This window comes from Diadema antillarum, unplaced genomic scaffold, assembly GCF_040938485.1.
Source record: "Diadema antillarum isolate AM-2024a unplaced genomic scaffold, OU_Dant_1.0 scf00000035, whole genome shotgun sequence".
NCBI classification, from domain to species: Eukaryota; Metazoa; Echinodermata; class Echinoidea; order Diadematoida; family Diadematidae; genus Diadema; species Diadema antillarum.
In genome coordinates, this window is record NW_027270924.1 from 596,190 (window position 1) to 623,822 (window position 27,633).

Genomic DNA, 27,633 nt, shown 5'->3' on the forward strand with positions numbered 1-27,633 from the left:
AATTTTGAAGGTCAATCCGTGTAGCTCCATGTTCAATCTGAAGGTTGTGCCTATACAGTATATCTGTGCAGACGGTTGGCTTTAAGTGGCATTTTTATGCATCCATGCCCATCCCTCCATTCCACAAGTAAAGAAGGCAGATGTGTTCATGGATGCAGAAGAACAAGGACAAGGAAATACCAAATGCTCAAACAGGTGACCTTTTCACGATTTTCTTGTTACAGTTCAACCTCGATTATCCGGCCTCCTTTTCTCCGGAAATCTCTATATCTGGACGCGTTCACACAGTGAAGGACTTTTTTTTTCATCCAAAAATTGAGAAAAAACAGTGTCTTTAAACTCAATTAAAATTTCTACAAAACTTGCACGATTTACCCACAATATTCCCGTCAGAACTAACATAAATTCACACCACATTATCATCGTAAAAGTAAGCAGTCATCACCACCGTTGCGGGGTACGCTATCTGCCTAGCTGCCAGTGCACTGGGACGACAGCTTGGACGGCAGCTATTATATATACATTAACATTGTGTCTCCATATCCGGCCAATTCGCTTATGCGGATGAGCGCCGATCCCGACATGGCCGGATAATCGAGGTCGAACTGTATTTTGCTTTTAATACAGATTGTAGGTGATATTTGTTTTTGTACCAGATACACGGATACTTAATTCACCAGTGATTACATGTACAATCAACAGCTTTAGTTAACAATTGGCTTGAAATGTTGAACAAATACACATCAGACCTACCTCTACAATTGTTTTGTTTTGTTTAGTTTTTTTTTCAACAGAATACTTAGCACTTGATGTATTGTTTGGCCACTGCTGTTTCAGCTGGTCAGTAAAATACATTTCCTCCTGAAATGATAATGAAGTGTATACATTCTCCTCAAGAATTTATTTTATTTATGTGGTGAGTTCACAGCTTGGTGCTGTGTCAACACTCTAGAACAGCAAATAGTGACTGCATGTACATATTAAATAGCCAGTGTGTGCAGTATATTTCAAGAAAAACCCATCACACATATCTTCTTGCAAGAATGACCAACATTGTGGTCAGTCATGCATTATGCAATTTGGTGAAGTTTATGGTTGATGCTTATCCAAACCGAACAAGACTCAAATGTTACTGCTGAGAGATATACAATATGTACAAATTGATGCATTCATGAGACCACATTTTACGTTATCAGACAGTTTTATTACATCTTCACTTTTCGAAAGTGCATTTCTTTGTGACTACGTGAAGAAACCAAAATCCCCCATTGCTGTGCAGCCATTTCATATCTCTCACAACTATCCACGAGAATTACTTCATTCATGCGGCAATGCCAGACTTCAGGTAGAGAGAGAGGACAATTTTCATATTAGCTGCATCGATCCCAGCCAGCAAAAATTATCTGCTTCTAGCTGACTGGGCATAAACACACTTGAGTTGTGAATGCAGTGAGTCGGCGTGGTTCATGCGAACTCTTAAAGCCATCGACAGGAGCACTTCACTACTAAAAGGACATGCAGGAGAATAGAGCCATGAAGTAGACTTGTCAAATGGTATTTACTGCGTGAAGAGTGCGTGAGGAATGGTGAAAGAATGTAAATGTAGCTTTTATAGACCTACATGTACAGTGAAAGGGCATGGTGTACTTGACCATGCTTCCCCTCTTCAACGTCAGGGTAATGTAATCTTGCCGACAGGTCCGAATGAAATCCATCCTGCTGCATCTGACAGTCGAGTCTAAACACTGAGAGTCGGCCAAGAAAAGAATTTGAATGGCTTGTCCCGTCGTGGGCAAATGTTACCGGGAAGTCGTCCACTGGTGCTGCGATGAGTGCCTCATACATGTAGGACATCATCATTGCAATTACCGCTGTACCTACTGGTGCCTGCTCTTTTGGATGTTGTTATTAGACCTACTGGAAAAAAAATCTTCCTCCCGCCTCCTCCTCCTCTTCTTCCTCCCGCCTCCTCCTCCTCTTCCTCCTTCCCTGGCTCTTCCTTCCCCTCTCCAGAAGAATGCGTCTAGGCTCTGCTGTTGAGATTGGCGTGGAACAACTGGGCATTGCCATCTGCCCGGGCATAGATATACGGAAGATATTCATTATGTCAAAGTAAATCAAAATTATGATGGGGTCTGTTATGACGGACATTGCCTGTTCCGCCTTGATTTATTAGTTTGTTTGCGTGCCGCCTTGTTTGTTTGATGTAGCGGGAAAGGGGACGAGTGACAAATAATGATGAATACAAGTTGGAGGTAGGGTACGCAAAGAATAATCTCTTGTAGTTCAATATGTGAGGATAATATTCATGTAGAAAGCATGATGATCATATTAAGCCTGGCCAACTGGTGTTAATTGAATATTATTTGAGTATCTTACAGATCATATAGTATGCTAGAATTTGACGACATTGAACATTTTGTGAGCGTTCTGTGCTTTACACGCACGTTTACACTAGCAAATATTTACTTGCTGCAGATAAAAACTTCAGGCATTATGATATAGAATTGAAAGAAAAAACAAAACTGAAGTAAAGAAGTGAGTGACATGCATCTCAAATATGGGTGGAATGTTTTGAAAAGGTACTCCTTGTGAATACAGAATGTGTAAAACTTCTACAAGCCTACATTTGTAACCAGAGATACAAAGTTGTTTAACCACCATTTAAATCGCATTCTGCATCAAATGGGAAAGAGCTAAATGCTCTTAACTGATGAAACTACTCTTCTTTGCATGCCTGAAATATATAAGAGCATTTAATAGAGACCTGTGTTTTTTTTTTTTTAGTCTTCATAATGCCATAGAGTTAGAATCAGTAAAAAGGCTTGTACAACTCATAATCTTATTATGTTTAGAAACATGAATGTTGTGAATTTGTAACACAAATTGAGTGGCATAGACTTTACATATTTCCATTACAATGATGGCCATAGTCTTTATACAGACTGCTGTCATATGCGATCCATTTAGATCAATTAGCATGATGACTGAGCATTAGAAAAATTGGCATTTCCCAATATGAGAATGCTACTTCAACTGCTAGCTTGTTGTGAAGTCTGTGTGCGTGTTTAGAGATATCAAATTATCGTCATAAGAATGGCATATGACATGTCAGTGTATCATGCATCCACTGTCTGGCCCGTTGTCTTGTAGGCAGTGTTGGGTAATTGCCTTTTTTTTTTCCTATTCTTTTTTTTGTTTCTGTTTAGATGTACGCAGGCTGTTATCTTTAGAAGACCTATTTTGCAATCATTCTCAATTACGACTAACTGTCTTGTGAAAGTTGCATTTGATATCTGTGCTGCTTTGCGTCATTGTGTGGTATGTGTGAGGAAGGAGGATAGACAGAAGAACAGATCACAGATAGATTTTGAGAAGGAGTGGAGAAAGGCAGAAGGAGAAATGGTGCAGAGAGAGAGAGAGAGAGAAAGCAGCCCTGCGAGCGAGACTCACCGGAGAGGCTGGTTGTTTGGTTTCTTCGGAGCTCTGGCTGGTTGCTTTGCGCTTGCAGACACGTGAGCATGTGCCCAGCATCTTCTCCTACCTCTGGGGCACCCAGATTTTTGAGATGGCTGCGAGATTATGATGAATTCGAGCAGTATGTGCAGGGAGGACAGTAAACGGCTCAACAGGAAGGCAGCTCCCTTTATGATGGGCCACAAGGAGAACTATTTTGTGATAGAAATAATAACCAGAGGAGTTCCCTTTTTACCAGCCCCTCACAAACTGCCGTGAAATCTTATCAGAAGATGGCATTTGGTATTTAGAACACCCACCCCACTCTTTCTTCTTTTTCTCTTTCTTTTACTTTCTTGTGACAATGATTTTTTTGTTTGCCTAGCAATTTATCGGTCTTGCAGTAAGAAAGCATTCCATAATATCTCTGTATCATCTTTGAATGATAACCAAAATGTCTTCCAGATGTGGTGTGTAATAAAAAATATTTCTCAAGGATACAGCATTGACATAGGTTACAAATGCTCATTTCAGTTGTACGTTATGTCCATGAATCAAATGTAGTAGTGTCTCCTAAAATGCAGAGATGGGTTTGTTTATGAAAGCTGCCCAAGGTCTTGATGTAGAAATGTTTATGATTAAGGCCCAATTAATTTTTAGTTATTTTGATGAACACACGTTCAAAAAAACCTCATAAAACTTTGCTGTAGACCATCGTTTGAAATACCAAAACAGACAGTAAAACAATGTACACATTTATACATTGCATGCTGCAAGTTGCCTGAGTACTCACGAATCAACCATCTTCATAGGAAGTTTCTCCTTCAAGCTATAATGGTGTTCTGTATTGTCAGTTATTGTATATTTATTAGATGTATACAATGAGCAATATATTGCTGCCCAGCTCAAAACCCTCAAAAACTTGCAGATTAGGATTTTATCTGTAATGAACCAAAATAAGTCATTTGGTTGTCTGACTTAAATTTTTGATTTGTCTTTCCTGGGAGAGTAACATTTTCTCTTCCTATGCCACTGTCAAAATATGGCGGCTTAAAACAAAACGAAAAATTGAGATACAGTGTATTTGCAGTTTTGTTGTTGTTGTTGTTGTTTTTGGGGGACCATATTTTTATGGGACAGGCCCTGCTTCACTGAGAAATGGATATTCTGCATAGCATGCCTGAGTGACCCAGCCTTCAAATCCTCTTTTCTCTCTTTTCGATGAAACTACACCTCTTTCTTTTTTTCTTATTGCAATTACTTTTAGAATAGTTTATATGATGGCCCAATTTTAACAAGTTATACATTGTAATTCTAAAGCGTAGAACTTATTCTGATAACTATGTAGAAAAGTGGAAATTCATTCTGGTCTAGATATTGTGGGTTTCAAGCATGCTACATGTACATTTCTCACCTAAAATCAGAATTGAGATACAAACAGTTTTATGCATTTATATTTATGTTTTTTATCAGCTTATCATTTTGGGGGGCTTGATACTTAAAAATTGATTCACTTTTATTGTGACTTCAAGTTCAATATACATGAAATGGTATATGCCCCACTACTATACATATGAGGGAAAATTCATGATTGTTGCAAGGTGCTTTTACTTCCACTACCACCTACTAGTGAAGGATTTCCATTGTACTTGTATGCCCCTCTACCAGGCAGGGAAGGCCTCTTATAATCCCCCAAATTATTTACCTGCCACGGGGTCATATTCTGTGGCATCTTTTGTTCAGTACAGGTCTGTTTACAGGTATGGGGGTAGTTATATCAATCCTTGCTACAGACAAAATTTGTGCATTCCGGTATATTGCAGCTCCGTGTGATCTCAGGAGGAACAATTTGTACACTGATTTCTGTCAGTAATCCTTCTGAAAGTGAAACTAAAGTTGTCCATGACAATGTTCTGTAATACTGTACAAGGCATATATTTCGCGAGTCTAAATTTTCGTGAATCAGGAATTCCCGACAATTTCGCGAGTGGTTAAATTCGCGATCGCGGAGTCCTGTACTGAACGGAGAAATGTACATGCGTACGTCACATCCACATTGGGATCAGAGTTAATATTTTCGCGTGTCTTTAATTTCGCGAATAGCACCTGACTCGCGAAATTCACGAAAATAAAAACCTCGCGAAATATTCGGCCTATACAGTATTTCATTTCTATTTTATTTCGTTGTCATCGTGTCATTGTGTGTGTGTGAGTGGTTTTTTTCTTCTTTTTTTTTTGGGGGGGGGGGAGGTTGGAAGGGAGAATAATCTATCTCCCACTAAAGGGAAAAATAAATACAAGCCTTACACCTTTTCTTTTGGTTTTTGCCCAAGTGTGGCTAGTGGAGTTTAGATCTCTTTCGACTCACTTTAAGGGGTTACAATGACACTTTTAGTTTACTGCCATTGAAAAAAAGAAAAAGAAAATAGGTACTGTCAAAGTTTGGTTTGCAGTGTGTTTAGTTGATAAAACCTGACTGGTGTTTGTTTGATGCTCATGTCACGTTCACGGCACGGCCAGAAGCGCAATGATTTTACATATATTCACTTGTTATACTTGCAGAATGAGGCTGATATGCTACATTGTATGACTCACAAAAATAACATTCCCTCTTTTCAGATGACAAAGACCATTAGCAAAAAGCTCAGTATATGTACTTTGTGTGATGCTGAATGAGCACAATACATTGCAGGTTACAGTTCTGTTTTATACTGCCTGGTGTGTGTGTGTGTGTGTGTGTGTGTGTTTTATAAGTGAGTGATATTAAAGTCTGAATGTGATCGATGTTCACCTCACGTGACACGACACATCGGCTGGTGAGTGAGACCCAGCAAAACATACACTTTTGAAGGCCACTGTTGTTCTGTCGAATCTCCTCACGTTTTCAGACCAGCCATCATCTTCACTTTCATGAGTACTACCGGTATTTGTCTGTGGTATTATCAGTGTGTATGGTGGGCACGAAGGTGTCATTACAGACAGCAACGTGCGAGAGGTAAACACCGGCCGTGGCAGTGACTGGCTTCTCTGTGATGCATTGTGCCATTGTGGCACTGCATCGACTCGCCGTGTTTTTGGTCGCGCCGGAAAATTGAACGGGCGTCATTTTTGGTTTCCATATCCATGGACCATAAATTACTTCTGTATCACTTTGATAGTGTGGCTGGACTGCAGAGCAGGACTCTTGTTTTCGCTGCTTCCCAGGGATTACGAGTTATTGTGAAATATTGAAGCAACATACAAGTAGCTGCATCAGCCAAATACAGAACTGAATCTTCTAGTTTAGTCCCCCCCACCCCCCCCCCCCGTCTCTCTTTCTCTATCTCTCTCAGAGAAAGGAGACAGTGGAATTGAAGGGAAAGAACAATTCATAAAATCTCTCAATATTTTGAGATAACGAGTGCATGTCAGCCGTCACTATTTTATTTCATAATGATGCACGAGTTTGGGTTGCCATATCCATGAGTTTGTCCTTTTTCTTTGAATGGGAAAGTCAGATTTATGTACACATATGTGGAATGATAAAGGAGCTATCGAGGAAATATCAGGATACTTTGAGATCAATATACTATTTATGGGGTACAGTTGTTAGTCAGAAGGAAATTTTTCCATCATACAATATGAACTCTTTCTCATTTGGAGACACATTTGACACTTTATGAACACCATTTCCAACTGAACCTAAGTCTCCATAGCAAGGCAATTAATTCACTACAAATAGTATATGTTCATTAATTTGTTTCAACGCTCCATTTATGCTGTACCTGTGTCTCTTACCACAAGAATGCAACATGCATTGTCCCATGTGCATTCATCTGTGTCTGTTTTGTCAATGTTCATCATGAACATGAATGCAGTACATGTATACAATAATCTATATACTTGTGAGCTGAAGGAATGTGGCAATGTTGAAATTATTGACTTTTCCAACACTTCAGCCTTGAGACTATGATTTCAAAAATAATTATCTGTACATTTGCTTTCTAATGTATAGTTTGGGTTCTTTTGCCAAAAAATGTGTTGAAAATTAAGAGCTACAAAATGTAAAGCTTCTACATAGAAGGGCAAATTGCTCCTCCAATGCATCATCTAAAGACCTTTATTCATGACATTATATAAATTTTAACTTTTACTAATCATTGTTTAGATCTTCCAATTGATATAGTTATGATTTGTCTATACAAAAAAAAAATGTACGATCTAAACTTTCAAACTGACTGAAATGGTGAAATACTGATTCAGTAATGTGACATCTACTGGAAAAACATTGTCCAAATGATTTAGGCAGGGATGCTCTATATATGCAGATGATTGACAATTTGGATTTATGATGTCAAAAGTAGAAATTGGGATTATTTTGACTTATTAGTTTGATTTCTTTTTTTTTTTTTTTTTAGGCCACTGTTATAACATTGCTCTGTTCTGAGGCCTGTAGGCCTACATCATACAGCCCATAATCTGCCTTTGAAAATCCTGTTTCTGGGCCATTATCTCAAAATGCCCCTGACTTGAATACAAACTGGTATATAAAGACAACAGTAATAGCAGAATATTCTGCTATCATAATGGTCCCCGCATGATCTCTGACTTATAGTGATGTGGGCACAGTGCATTTTCATTTCGCTTGGAGGTGGTGATCTTCTCTGATCAGTATGAAACAATAACAGTGACTGGCAAGGGACATGAATATTTGACCTCTGCAGTCATCTTGAAGAAGGCTGTTTGAGATGGGTCCCTTGTGCAAGACCACATCATGAGAACCATATCAGCACACCCACACAGATCCATAGCAAAGTGAATATGTGTAGAGGGCAATTATGCCAATTATGTCACCCACCCCATGCCAGACGCATCATCGTCAATCACTACGTGTCAATGTCACCAAATCATAACCCATACCATCATTGCACAGTGACCTCCTGCTGATGGCTTGTGTTGCCGGTCTGGACTCTGGGCCAATTTGTTTAAATCATGATGGTACTAATAGTATTCTGCCCTTTAATAGAAGATTCCTTTGTAGATGCCTTCAAGTAGAAAGCGTCTGTATCGATCAGCCTAAATTTGGTATCAATGGCAGTTTAGAAATACATTGTATGTCATCTTATCCCAAAATAGTGCTTGATATTGCATTATATACAGAGGCAATACTGAATAAATGTGATAAAAATGTTATAAATGGCTGACATGTCTATTACAAAGATCATTCCATATAATGATATCCTGGAACAATTGATCTACAACTGTACATCACAAAGTAGCATGTTTGTTGGTGATGTATGCACATTCAGGCAATTTGCCTAATCTCACTGTTCACCAAGTTGAGGTGAATATTTGATAAGAAGATCTAAAGCATGAATTCACCACACCCTCAGTGTTTAGGTGCAGACACTTGCTATTACGCACAAACAAATTAAGAATATCATAGTAAGGCAGCTCCTTGTTTCTGATTAGAGTTCTAAGTGTTATGATACAGCTGCTTTCTACCAGGCTCATTCTCATTGATGCATTTTTCTAAGTGTAAAATTCATATCGATGTTTTATGCTCCATGTACTGCACAATGGAAAATTGGAAGCTTTATTGTAGAAACATTAGGAGGTGTGCCATCATAATCTTATGCACAAATGGCGTAGCAGTCTTAGGTGCAGCTAGGGATGTATTATAACCAGACCAGCTACATGTAGTTGCAATTCACATTCCACGTGTGGCATTGGGGGATAATCAAAATGTAAAATGGATGCCATGATGTGACCTACAAAAAAAAAAGGAAGAGTTACCATGGTATCATTTATATGAAATGAGAGGTCTTACCTCACAGTAATTGTCACAGTATACACCATCACCTGAAGTCCATTTAGATTGTGCTGCAGTGCTTGATATTTTTGGCAAGGTTTCAGATCACTTTTTGGGTCATTTGCTGACTGTCATTGCAATTCAAGTTTTCTAATTTTGCAATATCTTCACTGTCCAGTGTGAGTGGACCTAAAGTGGAAATCTGCTTGAAAAATCACCAATTGCATTACTGAAATAGAAAAAAAAATAACAATGATGATTATGATAATAATCATCATCATCATCATCATCATCATCATCATCATCATCATTATCATCATGATTCCCAATGAAAAAGAAGCCTTTGTTTGCCCAAAGACAATACACTCTGTGTACTGTCTTTGGTTTACATCATCAGCTTCCTGCATGCTGTGCAGCACCTCAAGGAGAGCACACGCTTTAGTGGGCGTATGCAAACCTCAAGTACAAAACGTCGCTGGGGTGACAAGACCTCGTATCTACAAAATGTCAAATGCTCAGGAAAGCCAAAAAACATGGTGGCCAAAGCACTATAGTAAATGGGAAACCTTTCCTTTGACATGCTGTGGTGGCTTCATTTTGGGAGTAAAACAGTTGGGATTTGGCCAGGACATCACTTAACCCATTATTTGACCATTTATCCAAAAAAGTCATTGTCACCAAAATTTCAGATACAAGGTCTTGTCACCCCAGCAACGAAATGTATGTGCAGCTTGAACTCCCAAGTTCATTGACCTTATTTGCCAGAAGATAAAAAAAATCCTTCAAAACTTCATAAAAATTCCCGGATCACTACCAAACTTCAATCTACAGTTCCTTGTGCCATTATCACCTTTTCCTGCAAGTTTCATCCAAATCTGTTCACTATATCTTCAGCTATTTTGCACACAGACAAACAAACCAATGCTGGAAAAAGTAACCTTGGCAGAGGTAGCAATAATGATGATAATGATAATAATGATGATGATGATGATGATGATGATGATGATGATAATGATAATAACAATAATGATCATAATGATCATAATAATAATAATATAGTACTCATACATGTAATAAAAACTGTGGCAAGGGGAGGGGAGGACTATCTGCTTCCACCATTCCTCGAAAAAAAAAAAGGTCATTGCCTTTGCAGTATAGAAATAGAAAATGAGTGGTAAACACGGGCTGGCAAAGACGTGACCGGCAGCCACTTCAGTGCAGTACAGTAGAACTAGAAGGCACTGCACTTTCTCTTCCAGATTACAACACGATATACTATTTCAGTTATGGCCACCCTATCTGTGACAGGTCATTTTCCTCTATTATGAAAGGCACAATTCCATTTTTGTAATTTGATCCCCCGGTTATCGGAAAAGGTGGGCACGTCTTTTGTCCCAGCGCAGTTTAAATTATTCCCTGGTCCAGAGGAGGTACAGTACAATGTAGCCCACTTTTCGCAAACCTTCACATTCTCTTTGTTTTTGTTTTTGTTTTGTTTTTTATTTCGGATCTGGATATATGGAGTATTGCATCCTTCCAGCAAATTTCAAAAATTATGATCTAGAAATATAGATGTGCAGCGGCAACAGACTGGATTCTTTTGCATATACTGTGTCAGACATTCTTTAATTCATTCAACTTCAATTTAGTACTTGTGTGAGTAAATATGGTATTATTTATGTAGCCTTTGCTTTGCTGTGTAGTGAGCCTATTGCATAGTACTTAGTTTATATATCACAAAACATTGTATTGACAGCATACTGTACACTGTACTTGTCCTGTCTGAGAGGCATGAAAGCATTTTATGAAATATGCACTTCATTCTTGTCTTCAAAATTAGACCAGTAGCCATTTCGTAAACTTGAGAACTCTTTCTATACATTTGTACTGTCCTGCTTCTATTGCTGCTATAATGTCATTCATTTTCATTTGTCTGTTAGTAGTAGACTAGCAATCTCTCCAGTCTTCCCCTAAATTCTATGTGTCATTCCAACCAGTGGCTGCTATGAAGTGCAAATTGGAAAATAATTATAGGGAATACATGTAATGTTTATCTGTTGCATAGATTTATGAGCACATTCTTGAAAGTGTCATTTAAATCCATATTCAAGGCTATGAAAAAAAATGTTTGATAGACAATGTACCAAATATTAAAGATAAATGAAGAGGAAGCATAATTTTCTTCTATTCAGCATTTAAAAATTAAGTCTTTAAAAATTATAATAAATATGATATGCACTTCCAAACACCTTCACTTAAACATGATAGAAGATTTGTAAGCTATAATTTGTGGAGTTTCTATAAAGAGCAAATCCACTTATACTAATTACTATGTTTATTGTTATGATTATTCTACTCTGACATAATGGAAGATTTATATTATAATCTGTGGAGTTTTCTATAAAGAGCAAGTCTACCGTTTTCGTTATTCTGATCATTCTACCATCTATTGTATTCTCATGTCAAAATCCTGTCTTCATGTAAACAATTTTATACAATAAAAGACAAACCAAGATTGTTGAGACAGAGTCCTTTGGATTCCAAGGTGGAAAAGACTGCAAGACAAAATGTACAATTGTAAACACATGCATAAAAACATTATTGTGGTCATTTGAGTATTATGAACGTAATAACTTCTGAGGGCACTTCAAAAATAGCCAAGTTGGTCATGTGTACGTGACTTTTACAGGTACTTTTTGTACATCACCAGGAGGCCACTCCTCAAATACTGAAGACATGAACAGTTTTATTTGATTTCAGTGGCTTCATTGGTGTCTTCAAACCAAACAGACATTTCCTACATGCCTCATATCAAAACAGCAAGGACACCATGTTTGTCTGAACATCCTCCAAGAAACAGGAAGTCCTTTTTCATTTCTTTTCTTTTCCTTTTTTTTTTTGAAGCAAATCAGAAACACTCTTTATCTTGGCAGGGATTGTTTTTTTTCCCCAGTATACATTGAGATGTATTATTTTGTATAATTTCATGCCTTTCATAGCCCTGGAAGTAAGCTGTTCACTATTTGTGAATCTGATCAATGAAGTTTTCTCATTTAAAGACATGAGCGTATGTGTATGAAACTGTATAAAACATACCAGTTTTCATGTACATAATGTGATAGAACAGTGTATATTGGAGTGTATAGTGCCTTGCTTCGTTTTTCTTTTTCTATTTTCATCATGATGCCATTGGGATATTGTGAAACTAACAGGCAGTGAGCTACTACACCATGCATGACATTAAAAGACCTCAAATACTGTATACGTGGTTTCTTTCGCGGTGGTTTTATTTTCGCGCTTTTCGTGCTTTGAGGTTGAACCGCGAATTTAACATCACGCGAAAATGTTTTGAACCCGTCGCTTGTTACAACGCTAAATTACCGACCGCGAATTTAAACACACGCGAAAAAGTCGGCACCGATGGAAACCGCGAAAGTTTCTGTACGCGAAAGAAACCTCTTTTACAGTAACTTGTATTATCTTTATCTAGCACTTTTGAGTGACACTACAGTGTATGGATTGTAAGTTGCACATTTGTTCTAGTTTCTCATGGATGTAATTACATGTACTTGTAGTATCTGTATTTGGAAGATATTGCTTCTTTGAACAAAGATTTCACTTTCATAGTTCATCATCTGAGGACTATTAAACTTTCCATGAAATCATACTCAGAAGTGGTTTGAAGAGTGCCCATATTGTGTGATTACGAAGCAAAAGGAAAGTGTGTTCATGAACATCTTTTCAAACAGAGGAGAAAAGAAATTACATTGTACCGCTCGCCAGTGTCTCTATGCAGTGTCGGTGCAATGATCTTTCTGCCATGAGTTCGGTTGAGAGCATATGCAATCAGATGCATTCGCAGTGAAGCCAGGCGTTTAATCACTCTTGAATTTGTGCTAAAGCAGTCTCGCCTGCGCACACGATTAACCTTGTCCATCTTTAGATGTACCCCATGCATCCATTTGGCCACATCATTGGCATTTTTGTCTTGTCGTTGAAACATGTATTACATCAGGACCCCAGTACAGTTTGTAGACCTGTTTCCCCGTGTAGCGTAATCTGTTGATGAGGCCTATTATCAGAACGAATCATTGGTCTTTCTTACATTTCTCATTGAGTGTACATACAGTACGTATGAATGAGGAAGTGTTTTTATTTACACTTTGTGAATGTAAAGTAGACTGTGCACTGTACATTGTACCATACTGTACAGGAAGTGTACCATTTTGATTATGTTACAGCATACTTTTCTTAAATTGCATGAATGAATATTTTGAATAATTGTATTAAAGTGAGAGATACATGTAGTCTAGTTTTTGAACATGATGAAAAATAAAGACTGTATCACAATCGTATCAGGTTTCACAAAATGTCTTGTTATACCCTTCCTCTGCCTCATTCACAATTTGTCACATTCACGGGAATGCTATCTTTGCTGATTGGTATGAATATCTGCAAACTAACTGTCAACAGATAGAGGGAATTACCTACATTGTGTATCTCCAGTCCCTATTGTGTCACCATGGCCTTGTTATTGCACTGATGCATATTGTTATACCCGAGTGGGCTGGCTACATTGCAGTTGATGAAGGTGATTAGAAAGGATACCTGTATACATTGTACATATTAGTCACCAAGGGCATGGGGACAATGTTTAAGTTTTCCCATGGAGATTGCTTGCATTTTGTCATTTTTTTGTTGTTGTACTGATTAGTTCTTTAAAAATGATTGATTAATATTGAAAGTTTTTTTCTTTTAATTTGTTGTTTATTAATTTTAATTCTTACAGTAAACACTTAACATCTTGCCATAAACTAGCATGCCACATCCATTGGTCTTTCTTTGAAACCATGTCTCTTCAAACTCAGGGTCTCATACAGGTTGTACGTGCTGACTTGCAGTCCAGTATAGTCACTGTGCATTTTAGTAGCATATGATACACTCATGACCTCTCTTTGAAGGCTACAAATTCAACCTTCACGACCCACCACTTAATCTGTGTAATTGTATTGCACACTGACTCCCGCTATGCCTGCAAGCACATACAGAGCTGCATCGAGAGTAGGTGGTCAGTATCCTGTTGCATTCTTTGAAATCTGATGTGAGTGTCCAATCTCTCCCCCCCTCCCCCCCCCCCCCCTCCAAAGATGATGTTCTGTATGCATCCTCCATATGACACACAATGTGCCTCTTCCCGTGACTCTGGTCTAAAGTTGTAATTTGTCCCCTTTTTCTTTTCTATTCCTCCTTGTGCACAGGATGAGTTTGACCCACAAGCCACTGCGGCAGCTCTCGATGTCCAATGAGGACTTGCCCAACGGTGGTAGCAAGAGCAAGAGTGATGGCCCCAAGGACGCGACGACCAGCCCCAACTCAAATGCCAAGGGCACCTCCAGCCGGCAGTCAAGTCATTCGGAGTCACATGCAGGGGTGAGTGACACATAGGATGACAGTATTTGGGACTTTTTCTTTTTTTTGGGGGGGGGGGGGGGGGTGAGAGGGAAGAAAGAGAAAGAGATTAGAATGTTGCGAGATGATGGGGAGAGAGAAATGCAATTTCATTCTGGGAGAGCTGCCACCGAGAGATATATTAACATCTTAGGAAGATAGACTTTGATGCCTCTGATTATTAACACTTTTTGCAGTCATGGTGAAACCTGCAATGAGCCATATTCATGAAGCAATATGGGAAGCAACTTTTATGATTTTGTAGGCCCTCAAGCAAGACAATTGATCATTTTGGAGTGTTCTTTCTATCGATCATGTGTTCTCCATTATTCACTGGTATTGTGGCTCTTTATTGGCTTATCTGAGAGAGAGAGCAACCCTTATCATGGGATTGGATTTCATTTACTACGCTGATATGTGATACATGATGCATTGCTGCTTGCCACATCAACTATTGGTCATTCTGCTGAAAGGAGCTTGATTCAAACTCCTACCCTTATCTCTGTGCAGTAATATAGTTACTTAATCCTTCATCCTGCGAGCAATGTACTGTACTCTTGATCGTAATGAACCGTGTGTGACCGCAACATATGGTATACGTGGTTGTCCTTGGTTTGTGGAATTTTAAAAGTAAGTTGATATTTACTGTTTTACATTAGCAGAGAAAATGTGGTGTCAAATGTCACAGAGAAAGGCAACATCACACCACTTTCTCAGAATTATAGTACGTGTGAGACAGAGTTGTGACGTAGGGATGTACACATACCCGCCTCGTGTCACGATGATACAGGATCAAATTTTTAAAAGGAATATAGACTTAGTGGGCTATGTCCCGTGCCACGGTCAAATTTGAAAGAAACGAAATTGATCTGTACCACTTGTACTTGTTTTGCAGACTTTTATTATGTTGTTGTTGACTGTGATTTTAGCAGCAGACTGTGATGTCAATGATGACCTTTGTGTTTTAAAACAGAGTGCAAATCTGCCCCACTTCTTCACTTTGCTTTCAGAGCATACACTGCAGAATTTGAATTGTTCAAATCATCATGCTGACAATATCTGTCCAGCATAATTGATGCACACTTTCTCTATTGGCTTTATCAGAGCTTTTAATTGTTTACCTTGAGGCACATGCTGTAGTACTAGTTTGTCATTCTTTTGGTGTAGATGTGTTCACTTTATATCAATGTACATCAGAAATTAGTTTTAAAAGACATTTGATACATTTTATCAGATTTCATCGTCGGTGGAAAGCACTGATGATCATGCGCATGATGATATCTTTATTGACCATCTCTGTTATAATTGGACACATTCAAAGCATTGGCCTAAGTTGTAATCAGACAGGGCAGATGCTTTAATGATATGAAGTTTTGCAATGAAAAAAACTTTGTTTTTGTTTTTTTTTGAAGGGGGGGGGGGCAAAACTGATATGAAGTAACCACAAGTTTCATCTGTGTGACAGAGTACTACCACAGGACATAACAAGCTGGTGTAATAAAGTCTATTGAATTTGCTCAAATGCCTGTTGAAGGTACATGGAATTACAGGTACGTGACTAGCTAGTAACTGAAACATATCTAGAGCTGATTCCACAGCGGGATGGACGGTTTCTGGACTGCTGTTTGTTTACTATACTTGTACAATGTATTGTTTGTAGAATCTGCCCACAGTCTCTTAATAGCCATGGTGCATTTAAGCACCAAGGAACAAATAAAAAAGTAAAAGCAAAAACTAATTTCAAAAGTTGTTAGGATATAAAAAGAACCGAGCTTTCTAGGACTTCTGCATAGAATGTGTGAATTTCCATAATGAATTTTCTCCTGAGGCATTTTATGCAACAATGCTGAACAGCAACTTGTGTTTCTTAGAGTAAGAAGGCAGATGATTACAAAGGCAGTCTCTTGTGTTTTGATAACTTTTGCCAAGAGACATTTTCAGAGGGATCAGATTTTATGTAATGGAGCTGATATCCAACAGAGTGCACCTGTTGTAAACCAAATCAAAACAAACCCTGAGCCATCCCACTAGTGCACCCCCTTTCCATTGTTGGCTCATTCTATGGTGTCATTTCAAGTTGTTAATGAGCATTGAATAATGCATAATCAGGGGTCTCCTCCAATACTGTGCATGGTGCTGTTGTCATCCTTGGCATCGGCTACAAAGTATTGCTTTCAGGCTCCAACCATAACATGTGGTGCTCTGTGAGATTAATAGATTAGTCAGCATGCTGTCATCGCTGTATGCCGTTCCCAGCAGGCACGTCTTGGTTTCCAAACATTTGTCAGATGTTCTTGAATGCAAAATCACTTTTGGTGCTTCTCACAGTGCAATACACAGCCACTGAGCTGAGTCACGGTTGAGTACTAAATGGGTTTCCTTGTTAAAACAGAAGACTCCAATTGTATCTGTGCAGCGGCCATGCAGGTACGACACATATTAGATGAGGTACCAATTGCATTTTATGTATAATGATGAAAGGCGGAATATCTTTCCTACCGATCTAGTGTTGATGGATGGTGGTAAGCAGTAAGGTCAAGTGACCCGACAGGATATTTTGTGAAAAATTACATGCTCTGCAGAGAGTTTCAGTCAGTTTATACCATTCTTGGTTATAGGAGATGCAGTGGTGATTGAGATAGGTTTTAATCTACAATGTAGATATTCGCTGTGATATTCAAAGTGCTATTTAAAAAACAACATGTTACTTGAATATGTTGCATATCCTTTTCTATTGTGATTGTACACAAGGGTACCATATGAGGAAAAGTTTCACATCCCTATGCACATACAAGAATTATACAAACTGTACTATGCAAGTACAAAATGTGATGTGTAGCATGACTTCTTTTTTTTAATTTCAAGTTCAACAACATGTATTGTTGTATATAAATTACAACTTCGATTTTTATCTATACAGAGACTCCAACTCTCCCGTTTTCGACGGGAGATCTCCCGCCGAAAACCCATTTTTGCACAGTCTCCCGTTCTCCCGCTTGAGATTTAATTTCTCCCGCCCTGGCTCTGTGTCTCCCGTTGGAAAGGATTTCTTACTTATTGCTATTGTATGTTGAAGAAAATAAGCCTTCGATAGCCTAAGAGAGCATCTAGAACCCTAGGAACTTCGCGCTTTGCACACATCAATTTGGAGTCTCCCGTTTGCTAGCATTCAGGCTGGAGAATCTCCAGGTCAGAAGGTGCTTTGGGTTGGAGTCTCTGTCTATAGATAACCAGCTAAGGGAAGGGATATTTATTCTCACTAGCGTTCTACCGCAGGAGGACGCATGGAACGCTCGAGGACGATTTTACGCGTATATAGGCGCATCTGACATGATGTGCGCGCTAGTGATTTTTTTCTGTAAGAGAGAGATCGTCCTACCGCGGTAGGACGACTGGCGTCCCTCCGCGTTCTACCGCCACATTTTGGTCACGTCTCATGCTTTGTGTGTACGTGTGTGTGTGTGGGGGGAGCCCGGTTTGGTCGTACGCCGTGTGATCCCAATCAACAGAAGTGAGAATTCGAGCAGCAACGCAACCAACGAGAGCCAGAAGCTGGGTGTACTACTACTACGATGCGTATGGCCATTTTTAAAGACTAGAATTACACGGCTTGAAATCGTTTGTGGCCGTATGGATGCCAGTTTAATCACAAATGAGGTGGAAAAATATCGTCGCGCAACCTTCAAGCTGAGACACTATTCTATTGGGATCACTCAAAAAATAAAGTGTAGGCCCTAATTTACATCCAAGGATGAAGTGATTATGATTAAGTAGGTCTAGGCTAGTTAGTACCGGTACCTGAATCCTGATTTCACGACAGTGAAATGAGCTATATAATGTGACATGACAATTCGCGAGTCTTGTGTTGATATAAATGAACGAAATCACTGAAAAAAATATCTACACGTGACTCATATTCTTTGTCAGGCAATCGAATAGCGAGAGTGCAACGTTTGACATGTTAAAATGCCAATGGGAAAAATGAGCTTCAAATATCGAAGCTCCTTTGTTAAGAAAAAAAAAAACCCGACAAAACAAAACACAAGTCACAAAAAGGACATCGTGAAGCTGCATTTTGACAACTCTTATGATTATTTACATAGAATACGGCATGTGCCACGGTCACACACCTTGCTTAGACTCGCCTTTTTAGACGTAAATTTTGGTGGATGAATTTCACTTCTGATGAGCGAATGTAATATCATGTCTTTCTTGTAGTTTGTAGATTGTATTTTGTACATTGTTATTACAGCTTGATCGTCACATTGACATTATTTTACCGACACGGCAGTTCTTTTCACTGTCGGGATACTGTTTTACGGAAATTAGTTCTTATAATGGTACATACACCTACAGAATATTTACCACGCCTCGACGGGCAACTCATTCCGTGTGTAAGGACGCCCAAGGTTGTATTAAACGATGTGCAATTTCGTTCCTGATCTCCCTATCATTACAGGAGTATAGGCTGCTGCTAAAATACCGTTGCAATCCCAAGAAAACCGCTGGATTTTACGTTAAATTGGTTGGGCTTTTAGGGGAGATTGCCTGTACATACCACTTTGAAAGACAGGAAAGCAAATTCTTCTCAAATCAGTAGTAACCTGTGATATATTCCCAACAATTCCATTTCAAACACGCTGTTGTTTTCCCGGCCTGCAGCTGCAGGCTATTAACAGCACAATAACAATATGAAGAGAAACGCGTACACTATTATACAAATGATGCACAGGATAGAGTGCGTTAGTGTAGGCGTAGTGCACTCGAGGGTATTTACAATTGTGAAACATGCACGAGGCGAAGCCGAGTGCATGTTGCACTACATTGTAAATACCCGAGAGTGAGCTACGCCTACACTAACGCCACGAAATAATCCTGTGTATCATTTGTTTTATAAAATGGGTCGAAAATTCGAAAACTAACATCATTTTTCAGCGTTTTTCACGTACCTTTGTGGGTCAAGACGTCCGAAGATGTTCGTCCCAAACTTTTACGCACGTCGCACTCGCGGAAGTCCCGCACATACAGTATAAGTATAATGGGGGGTTGGGTTTCCGGACACCCGCATGAAAACTTACTTATTTTACATAGAATATGCACCCTTTACCTTAAAGACTTGATATAGACTCCTCATATAGGCCTACTAGACAACATACTCTGAAAACGGCGTGAGAATTAACCTGCTAAATCGTTGGATTTGCTCTTCAAAGTGACTCCATGTACGCGTCCGGTCCCATAACGCTTGGTCTACTGTACTGTACAAAGTGTACGTATAGTACAGTATACGTACGTACGCCACGTATGTTATGCACAAGGGAAGACAGGCCGGCCGGCCGGCAGCCCGAACTAGAAGTTGTTTACAGGATTGACAGCGCGTACGCGTATGCATGCAATTCATCAAAGGAGCCGCCGCGCGCACAGACGATCGGCAATCTACCATAGGATTACAGGCAGTGCAGTTGTACTGAAGTAAAGGAAGGAGGTGTGTCTCATTTCAGCGCTTCCTATTGGCTACATTCTTGAACCCATTTTATAAAGTACTATAGTTGAATGATTGAGAACAACAGTTACTGTAATCAAGTCAGTCTGCAAGAGAATCTGTGAACAGTCTACTGAGTATTGCAGAAGAAGAGGTGCGCAATAACCACGTGCTGTCATTCAACATGTGCGTGCCTGGGAAGAACGCAACTTTCATGTTCAGCTCCCACGCACGGTGTCATGTAAGATGTTCTTTGAGTGGTGGGAGACCGACGTGCAATCAACACGTTACGACGCGAAATGTACAGTTGTTTTCTTCTCTATTTTTTTTTTTTTGAGAAGCACAGCGGTGTTTTCAAACACACTATGTTATGTTAGGTTGGTTTTCGAGGGGTGGGGTGGTGGAGGGGGAGGCGTAGTACAAGACTTTGAGCAAGGAGATGCTACATCTTTCAGTTTTTTCTCGGGATGCGCAGATTGCTGTAATTATAATTATGGGATATTACACGATGAGAGTTGAATTAAAACACGCAAGTAAACGTATGCCCACATACACGCACTGACATAAACACAAAAACACGATATAGTTTTGACGACATGAAATATACTGGTGATCTGTAATTTTCTTAGAATTCAATGATAAAAAAAAATCCTTCCATCTGCCACGTTTCCCTCTCTTCTACATCGCCATTAGGATCAATTTCAGGATCAAATTTGATCATTTCTTCCTCTGTTGTAATTGTCAAATACTATTACATGTACATGTATTGCTCTTTATGATAAACTAACTTACAACTTGGATGGAATTGCCGAATAACCAACCGTTTGACCTTTTTTATTTTCGGTTAAATTACGAATGCCATTACCAGCAAAGAATAAGGGGAAAAAACATTGACGACAGTAAAATAAAAGCGAAGAGCTGATTGTGCGTATGCAGTCTCTTCGGATAGAAGAAACTTGACCCCCCCCCCCCCCCCCACACACACACACACACAACACACACTTGTGGGCATTTCCACAAAAACAGTTGCCAGACTCCAGCAGGTGCTGGACGAAAGAATGCGCGCACTTCTGGTAATAAACAGCGTATGACATAGCCTGGAAACATCGATCGAACAACGATCAGCTTGTAATTGGCAAAGATCATGATTCTAAGCAACACATCATGATTGTGTATAGCTTTTCTTTTGGCCCATACTAGACAACATCGAACAGTCGATTATATATGCTTGAATACCAGTATTTTAATGCTCACTGAACTATAAAAGGGATTGATTAATCACTCAATCAAAAATGGAATTACAGAAATATTACTAGTATGAAGGGTCTCGTATGCCGAGACAAATTCACTACGAGAATGTTATGCAGCCGCATGCTTATTGAGAGCTACATGTACCCGATTAGACAGCAAAATCATGACAATTTCATGCCCCTCAAAACTGCGTATCCCTATTCAAAGTTCGAAGGAACTTCACCTGTGAAAAAAAAAAATATATATATATATATTATTATATATATACTGTAAATTTCCACTAAATTTTACTTAGATATTTTGGCTAGCAACTTTCGTTCGGGGTTTTTCTTTTCTTCATTCTCATTTTTATTTCTTTGCTCGTAAAAGACTTCTTGATTTCTTCAACTAAGTCATGAGGGGCATTCGATCCATCGAACTTGCAATAACCTCATTCCTTTGAATTGAGTGAAACCATGTGTTTCGTACGGGTGCTGTTCGTTATTCCGAAGGTTCGTTATTCCGAAGGTTCGTTAATCCGAAACACGCAAATTCCCTATACTTAGAGGCTCGTTAATCCGAAAATGAAAAAGGGTTCGTTAATCCAAACATTTGTGGCGTTATTCCGAAGATTCGTCAATCCAAAAATGAAATTCGGAGCAACGAACCTTCGGAATAACGAATCTTCGGACTAAAGAGCCTTCGGAATAACGAACCTTCGGAATAACGAGCTGTAATCGTTTCGTACTTCGGCACATCCACGCAAAGCGTGGCGTTTAGCGATCATGCATGTGGCAGACTTTCAGATTATAGTTAGGGGAAAAGAAACTGGAATAATATACTTCGGAAATGGTGATGTTTAAAGTTAAAGCTTGAAAACAATGCATGTCTATGTTTTATAGTAAACGATAATTAAAAATACCCAACAAAGTTTTGCATTCGCTCTCACAAAAGCTCGCTTGAGAAGATCAAAGTATCCCCCTCTCCTGAAAGGCAGTTGGAGTTTCCGCACCCCCCCCCCCCCTTCCGAAGTATTTGGAGATCAGATATTGCGTCCTTGGTATAACATCAGATATTGCGTCCTTGATATAACATAAAGCAATCAATGAACGCTGAACATAGGAATCTTTATTCTTAGGGCAAAATACGAATTTTGGAGCTGCTGAGTATGTCCCTACTAATTTCTGCTTACGAGCACATAATTCTGTGAGGAATTCAAAGTTGTATTTGATGAAAATTTGTTTTGAATTACGAACCTTCGGAACAACGAACATCATCCCATTTTGACTGGAAGGGACTGGCATTTGTTTTTACCGTTTGGAATTGCAGATCGGTGTGTAAAGAAAGAGTAAAATATGGCCACCACGTAGTATTTTGCGGAATTCTATCCGGACTCTTTGTGGAGTTTTCCGACAGTTCATTATTCCACAGGGAAAGGTTCGATAAAGGGATGGTACAGTTTTGTTTGAGATGGGACTAGATGTTTTTTTTTTCTTTTAGATGAGATCTCTAATGAAATAATAGAGAACACATAATTCTATGAAGAATTCAAAGTTTAGTGATGAAAATTGGTTTTTAAATGGCTGAGATATCAGGGAGGTGGAATAAAGCAGTTCAAGAAAAGTTATAGACCCACTTTGACGATCGTTTGTTTTACACTGTTTTTATATCAGCCATTTCAAAACAGATTTTGCTCAAATGAATGTTCAATTCCTCTTAGAATTGTATGTTCTTCAACATTTCATAAAGGTTGCTTGTGAGTATCTTGCTATGAAAAAAAAAAAATCACCCAATATATTATACCACTCCTTTAATCGAATTAAGACAAACTTATACAGCAGTGAATAACCTGCGGCGAAGACGGGGGGGGGGGGGGGGGGGGGGGGGGGGGGTCATCGTTATAAAATGATGATGAGAAGGGGCTGATAAATGACAAGGGGAACACGCAGCCCATTATTTCAAAGAGGATGATCAGGATCAGCAGGCCCGTAGCGGGGGTGGTGTTAGGGTGCGTATACATTATACGCCACCCCCAAAAAATAAATACTGTAAATAAATAAATAAATATAAAATAAAAGTCTGGAAGGTCCACTTTTTCAAAAAATACCGTAAGACATATTCATAAGCCTCATCTGTATGCACTACTCCAATGTCCACTGTCTCGTTGGATGACCCCGACACCTGACCACTCGGTACCCCTCACCTTACCTTCGCACACAAGTGTGGAATAATGAAGTAACCTATATACAAGAAGCAGAATTTTTTTTTTCTTCATCATCACAGTTTCGTAAGAAGGGAGAGGAAGAGGAAAAAATGAAAATAACAATGATAAAAGCAATTCCACATATTCAGATTACGATTATATTCCAGTTCGTCTCTTGGTGTATATCGTGTATTCGTGTGTGAATTTACGCCTACCGATTGTAGTTCGTTATTCCGAAGGTCCGTTATTCCGAAGGTTCTTTAGTCCGAAGGTTCGTTATTCCGAAGGTTCGATAATCCGAAAAAGTGATAAGGTTTGTTATTCCGAAGGTTCATTAATCCGAAAATGAAGTAAGGTTCGTTAATCAGAAAAGGAAACAAAGCTCGTTATCCCAAATGTTCGCTACGGACCCAATTTCATTTTCGGATAAACGAACATTCAGAACAACGAACCCTATTTCATTTTCGGATTAACGAACCTTCGGAATAACGAACCTTCGTAATACCGCCACAAATGTTCGGATTATAACGAACCCTTTTTCATTTTCGGATTCTGTAGGTATTATAGGGAATTTGTGTGTTTCGGATTAACGAACCTTCTGTCAGCTTTAAACGGGTATGTGCGTGATTCTGTATACGTGTGTGTTTTCATTTAATTTTCATTCCTTGATATCTCCATTTTTAAAACTTTTTGTAATGGAGTATACGCTGATGAAAACATTATCAAGTCGCGACTCGACCACTCACCTATCATCTTAACCCATCTCCGCACACACGTACTCTCTAAAAAAATCGAGTGAAAATATTCACTCTTAAAGGAGTGAATACAAAAAGAGTGAATTTAGTGTGAAATTGGAGTGAATTTTGAATGCAAAGTTCATTTTCACTCATTTTGGAGTGACCTCAGGGATCACTCGAAGAATTTGGAGTGATCCCTGAGGTCACTCTAAAACGAGTGAAAATGAACATTTTCACTCAAAATTCACTCGAAATTCACTCTTTTTTGTATTCACTCCTTTAAGGGTGAATATTTTCACTCGATTTTTTTTAGAGAGATTCAAAGAAGCAGATATTTTTTCTTTCATCACAATAATGTCAGGAGTAGATATAAAATTCATCAATTCCACAAATAGAGATTACGATTGTATTCCAGTTTGTGAATCGTGTGTTCTTGTGTTTGTAATTATGTGTTTACATGCACCTCAACATAACACCATTTTTTCAACATATACATATGGTTACAATTCGTTATTCCGAAGGTTCGTTCTTCCGAAGGTTCATTAATCCGAAAATGAAATAAGGTTCGTTATTCCGAAGGTTCGTTAATCCGAAAATGAAATAAAAGCTCGTTATTCCGAAGGTTCGTTACGGACCCTATTTCATTTTCGGATCAACGGACCTTCTGAATAACGAACCCTATTTCATTTTTGGATTACCGAACCTTCGAAATAACGCCACAAAATGTTCGGATTAACGAACCTTCGGAATAACGAACAGTACCCTTTTATATATGAACTAACGAACCATCACAAAATCGAACCTTCATTTCGGATTGGCAAACCTTCGGAGAATTTAATAGGCCATATCATTCATCATTTTCGGATTCACGAACCTTTGGAATAAAGCACTTTCAGAGCAACACGCTCTAAAACCACCCTTTTTATTCGGGCATTGGGAGAAAGTTCAGAAAAGAATAATCTTTGAGGTATAAGAAATCAGTTTCATTCTTATTCGACACTATCGATGATTTCTAGGCGTGGTGTTCAATTTCCGACAAAAAAAAAAAAAAAAGAAGAAGAAGGAGGTTCGTTATGCCGATGGTTCGTTATTGCAAATCCGATACACGCAGATTCCCTCTGCCGACTATATAGAAGTTTGTCAATCCGAAAATAATCAACAAGGTTCGTTTATCCCATTGCACTTGTGGCATTATTCCGAAGGTTCGTTTCTCTGGAAATGAAATAAGATTCGTTGATCAGAGAATGAATCACGTCGTACGAAACTTTTTCTGATAAACGAACTTGCAGTATACCGAATCAATTTTCGTTATCAAATGAACGAACCTTCGATCCTTTCTTCCTCTCATTTTTTTATATATTTATTTCTTTTTTATTATCGAACCTTCTGGTTATTAGGGATAATCAAGAAAAGACAAAATCCTTGAGGCAAGATAAGTTAACATACATGGTTCGACATAGTTTACTTTTTATCGAGGAGTATTCATATGGCAGTGAGTGATATCTTACAAGGAGGTATGGAAAACGTGGAGATATAATCGTAACAAATAAGTATAGTATCTTTTGGTTTAGAATGGTTGATTTTTTTCAGGCACGGTATACATTATTCCGTTGAAAGGAAATTCTGATGTTTCGTTATTTCGGGTGCATGTACGTCACGATACCGACACCCACGAGTCATATTTACATAATATACAGTCCAGGAGTCATACACCTCACGAGTCATACAGCCCTGAGTTCGACATAGATGATGTCCACTGGCGGGGAGGGAAAATACCGAATGTTCCATCCGAAGGGTTTGGAATGCTATTGAGGGAGGTTATAAGTCCCGAGACGAAGTCGAGGAACTTACAGCCTCCCGAAATAGTGTTTCAAACCCTGATGGTGGAATGTTTGGTACATGTTCCCGACAACGAAAGTCATTATCTGTTAGATTAGGCCTATATGGGTTAGTCAAATTATCACACTTTCGTACGCATTACAATTATCGGTCATCTGCTTTAATTTTCACATTGTACGGAATAGGCAAATTTATATCCTATCGATTGCGTGAAAAATATGATCGTACAATCGTTTGGTATCGTTTGTCATTTCTTACGTGAAAATGTTTTCCCATGGGAGAGCATTACAAAAATGTTCTGCCCATGGGCGAACATAACCAATGTGCCTCCATCACGTGACTGTGTTTAGCCAATCAATCAAAACCGGTATTTGAATAACCCATTTAACGTGAGCAAAAAAGGCCTAACGAGACCGACACATTAAATCCCGTGTTGTTTATCCATCGAACTCGTGGACTGTTTTTATTTATGTCGAACTCGTGAGCCGTTTTTACCGAGTGTCGAACTCATGAACTTCATTTGCCCAGCGTCGAACTCGTGGGCTCTATGACTCGTGACCTGTATGACTCATGGACCTGTTTTCAATGTCGAACTCGTGGGCTGTATGAGTCGTGGGTGTCGGTCTCGTAGGATGACCCCGTTATTTCGAATCTGAAACACGCAAAATCTCCAGATGTTTGTTAAAGAAAATATAAGGATTCGTTAATACGAATATTACTGTGGCATTATCCCCAGGGTTTGTAGATCTGAGAAAAAGTTTGTTAATCTTAGAACGAACTCTCATGTATAGGTCTGCGTGGTACGAAACTTATGGCCTATTAGTTTCGGGATTGCGGAATCTTCAGAATTACACATTGTGTTTCGCTTTCGAATCAACAAACCTTCAAAATTACTTAACTTTTCTTCTTCTTTTTCCATATTTTGTTAAGCGAACCTTCGGAAAACCGAAACTTTTTTTTCTCTCTTTCATTTTTTTTTCTTTATTAAAAAAACAAAACAAAAACAAAAAACTTCGGATTGTGAACTGTGAGAAACGAACAGTTACTGTTGTTTTTTCCCTGATCAGTGGTGATAATTGAGGTAAGATATAATTCAGTAGAAAAGAAAATAAGGCACACAAAAAAACAAGTTACTAGTATTTGAATCCTGACATCAATTAATGTTTTTTTTTTCTTTTTACCGATAAATGAAAGATCAGACAGATAAGAAATGAGAGGAAAAAGAAAAAATAGCCTGTGATAACGAATCGTATTAAATGTTTGACATCCTTGGTCTTCGCCCTCGGTCTTCGATTTGCTTTCCTTACCTGTCCATCCCGGGTCCCCCAGGCCCCAGACTGCTTATAACCTCCAGGAATGCACCAGTGCGCGCGGTTTCCTTTGTTGAATGCTCTCTATTCTACCGCCCCACCCTTCCCCCAAGTCTGGCACCTTGCCATCGTGGGATTTT

General features: G+C 38.9%; 1 protein-coding gene across 2 annotated transcripts in view; it reads left to right on the top strand.

Moving 5' to 3' along the window:
• LOC139744107 (ras-specific guanine nucleotide-releasing factor RalGPS2-like) overlaps positions 1-27,633 on the top strand; it is a 104,618-nt gene that overhangs the window by 19,609 nt on the left and 57,376 nt on the right. For both annotated transcript variants that reach the window (XM_071654566.1, XM_071654571.1), the window contains exon 3: positions 14,506-14,677. In XM_071654566.1, the coding sequence (XP_071510667.1) occupies positions 14,507-14,677 (171 nt within the window). In that variant the 5' untranslated portion in view covers position 14,506. The remainder of the gene's footprint in view (positions 1-14,505; positions 14,678-27,633) is intronic.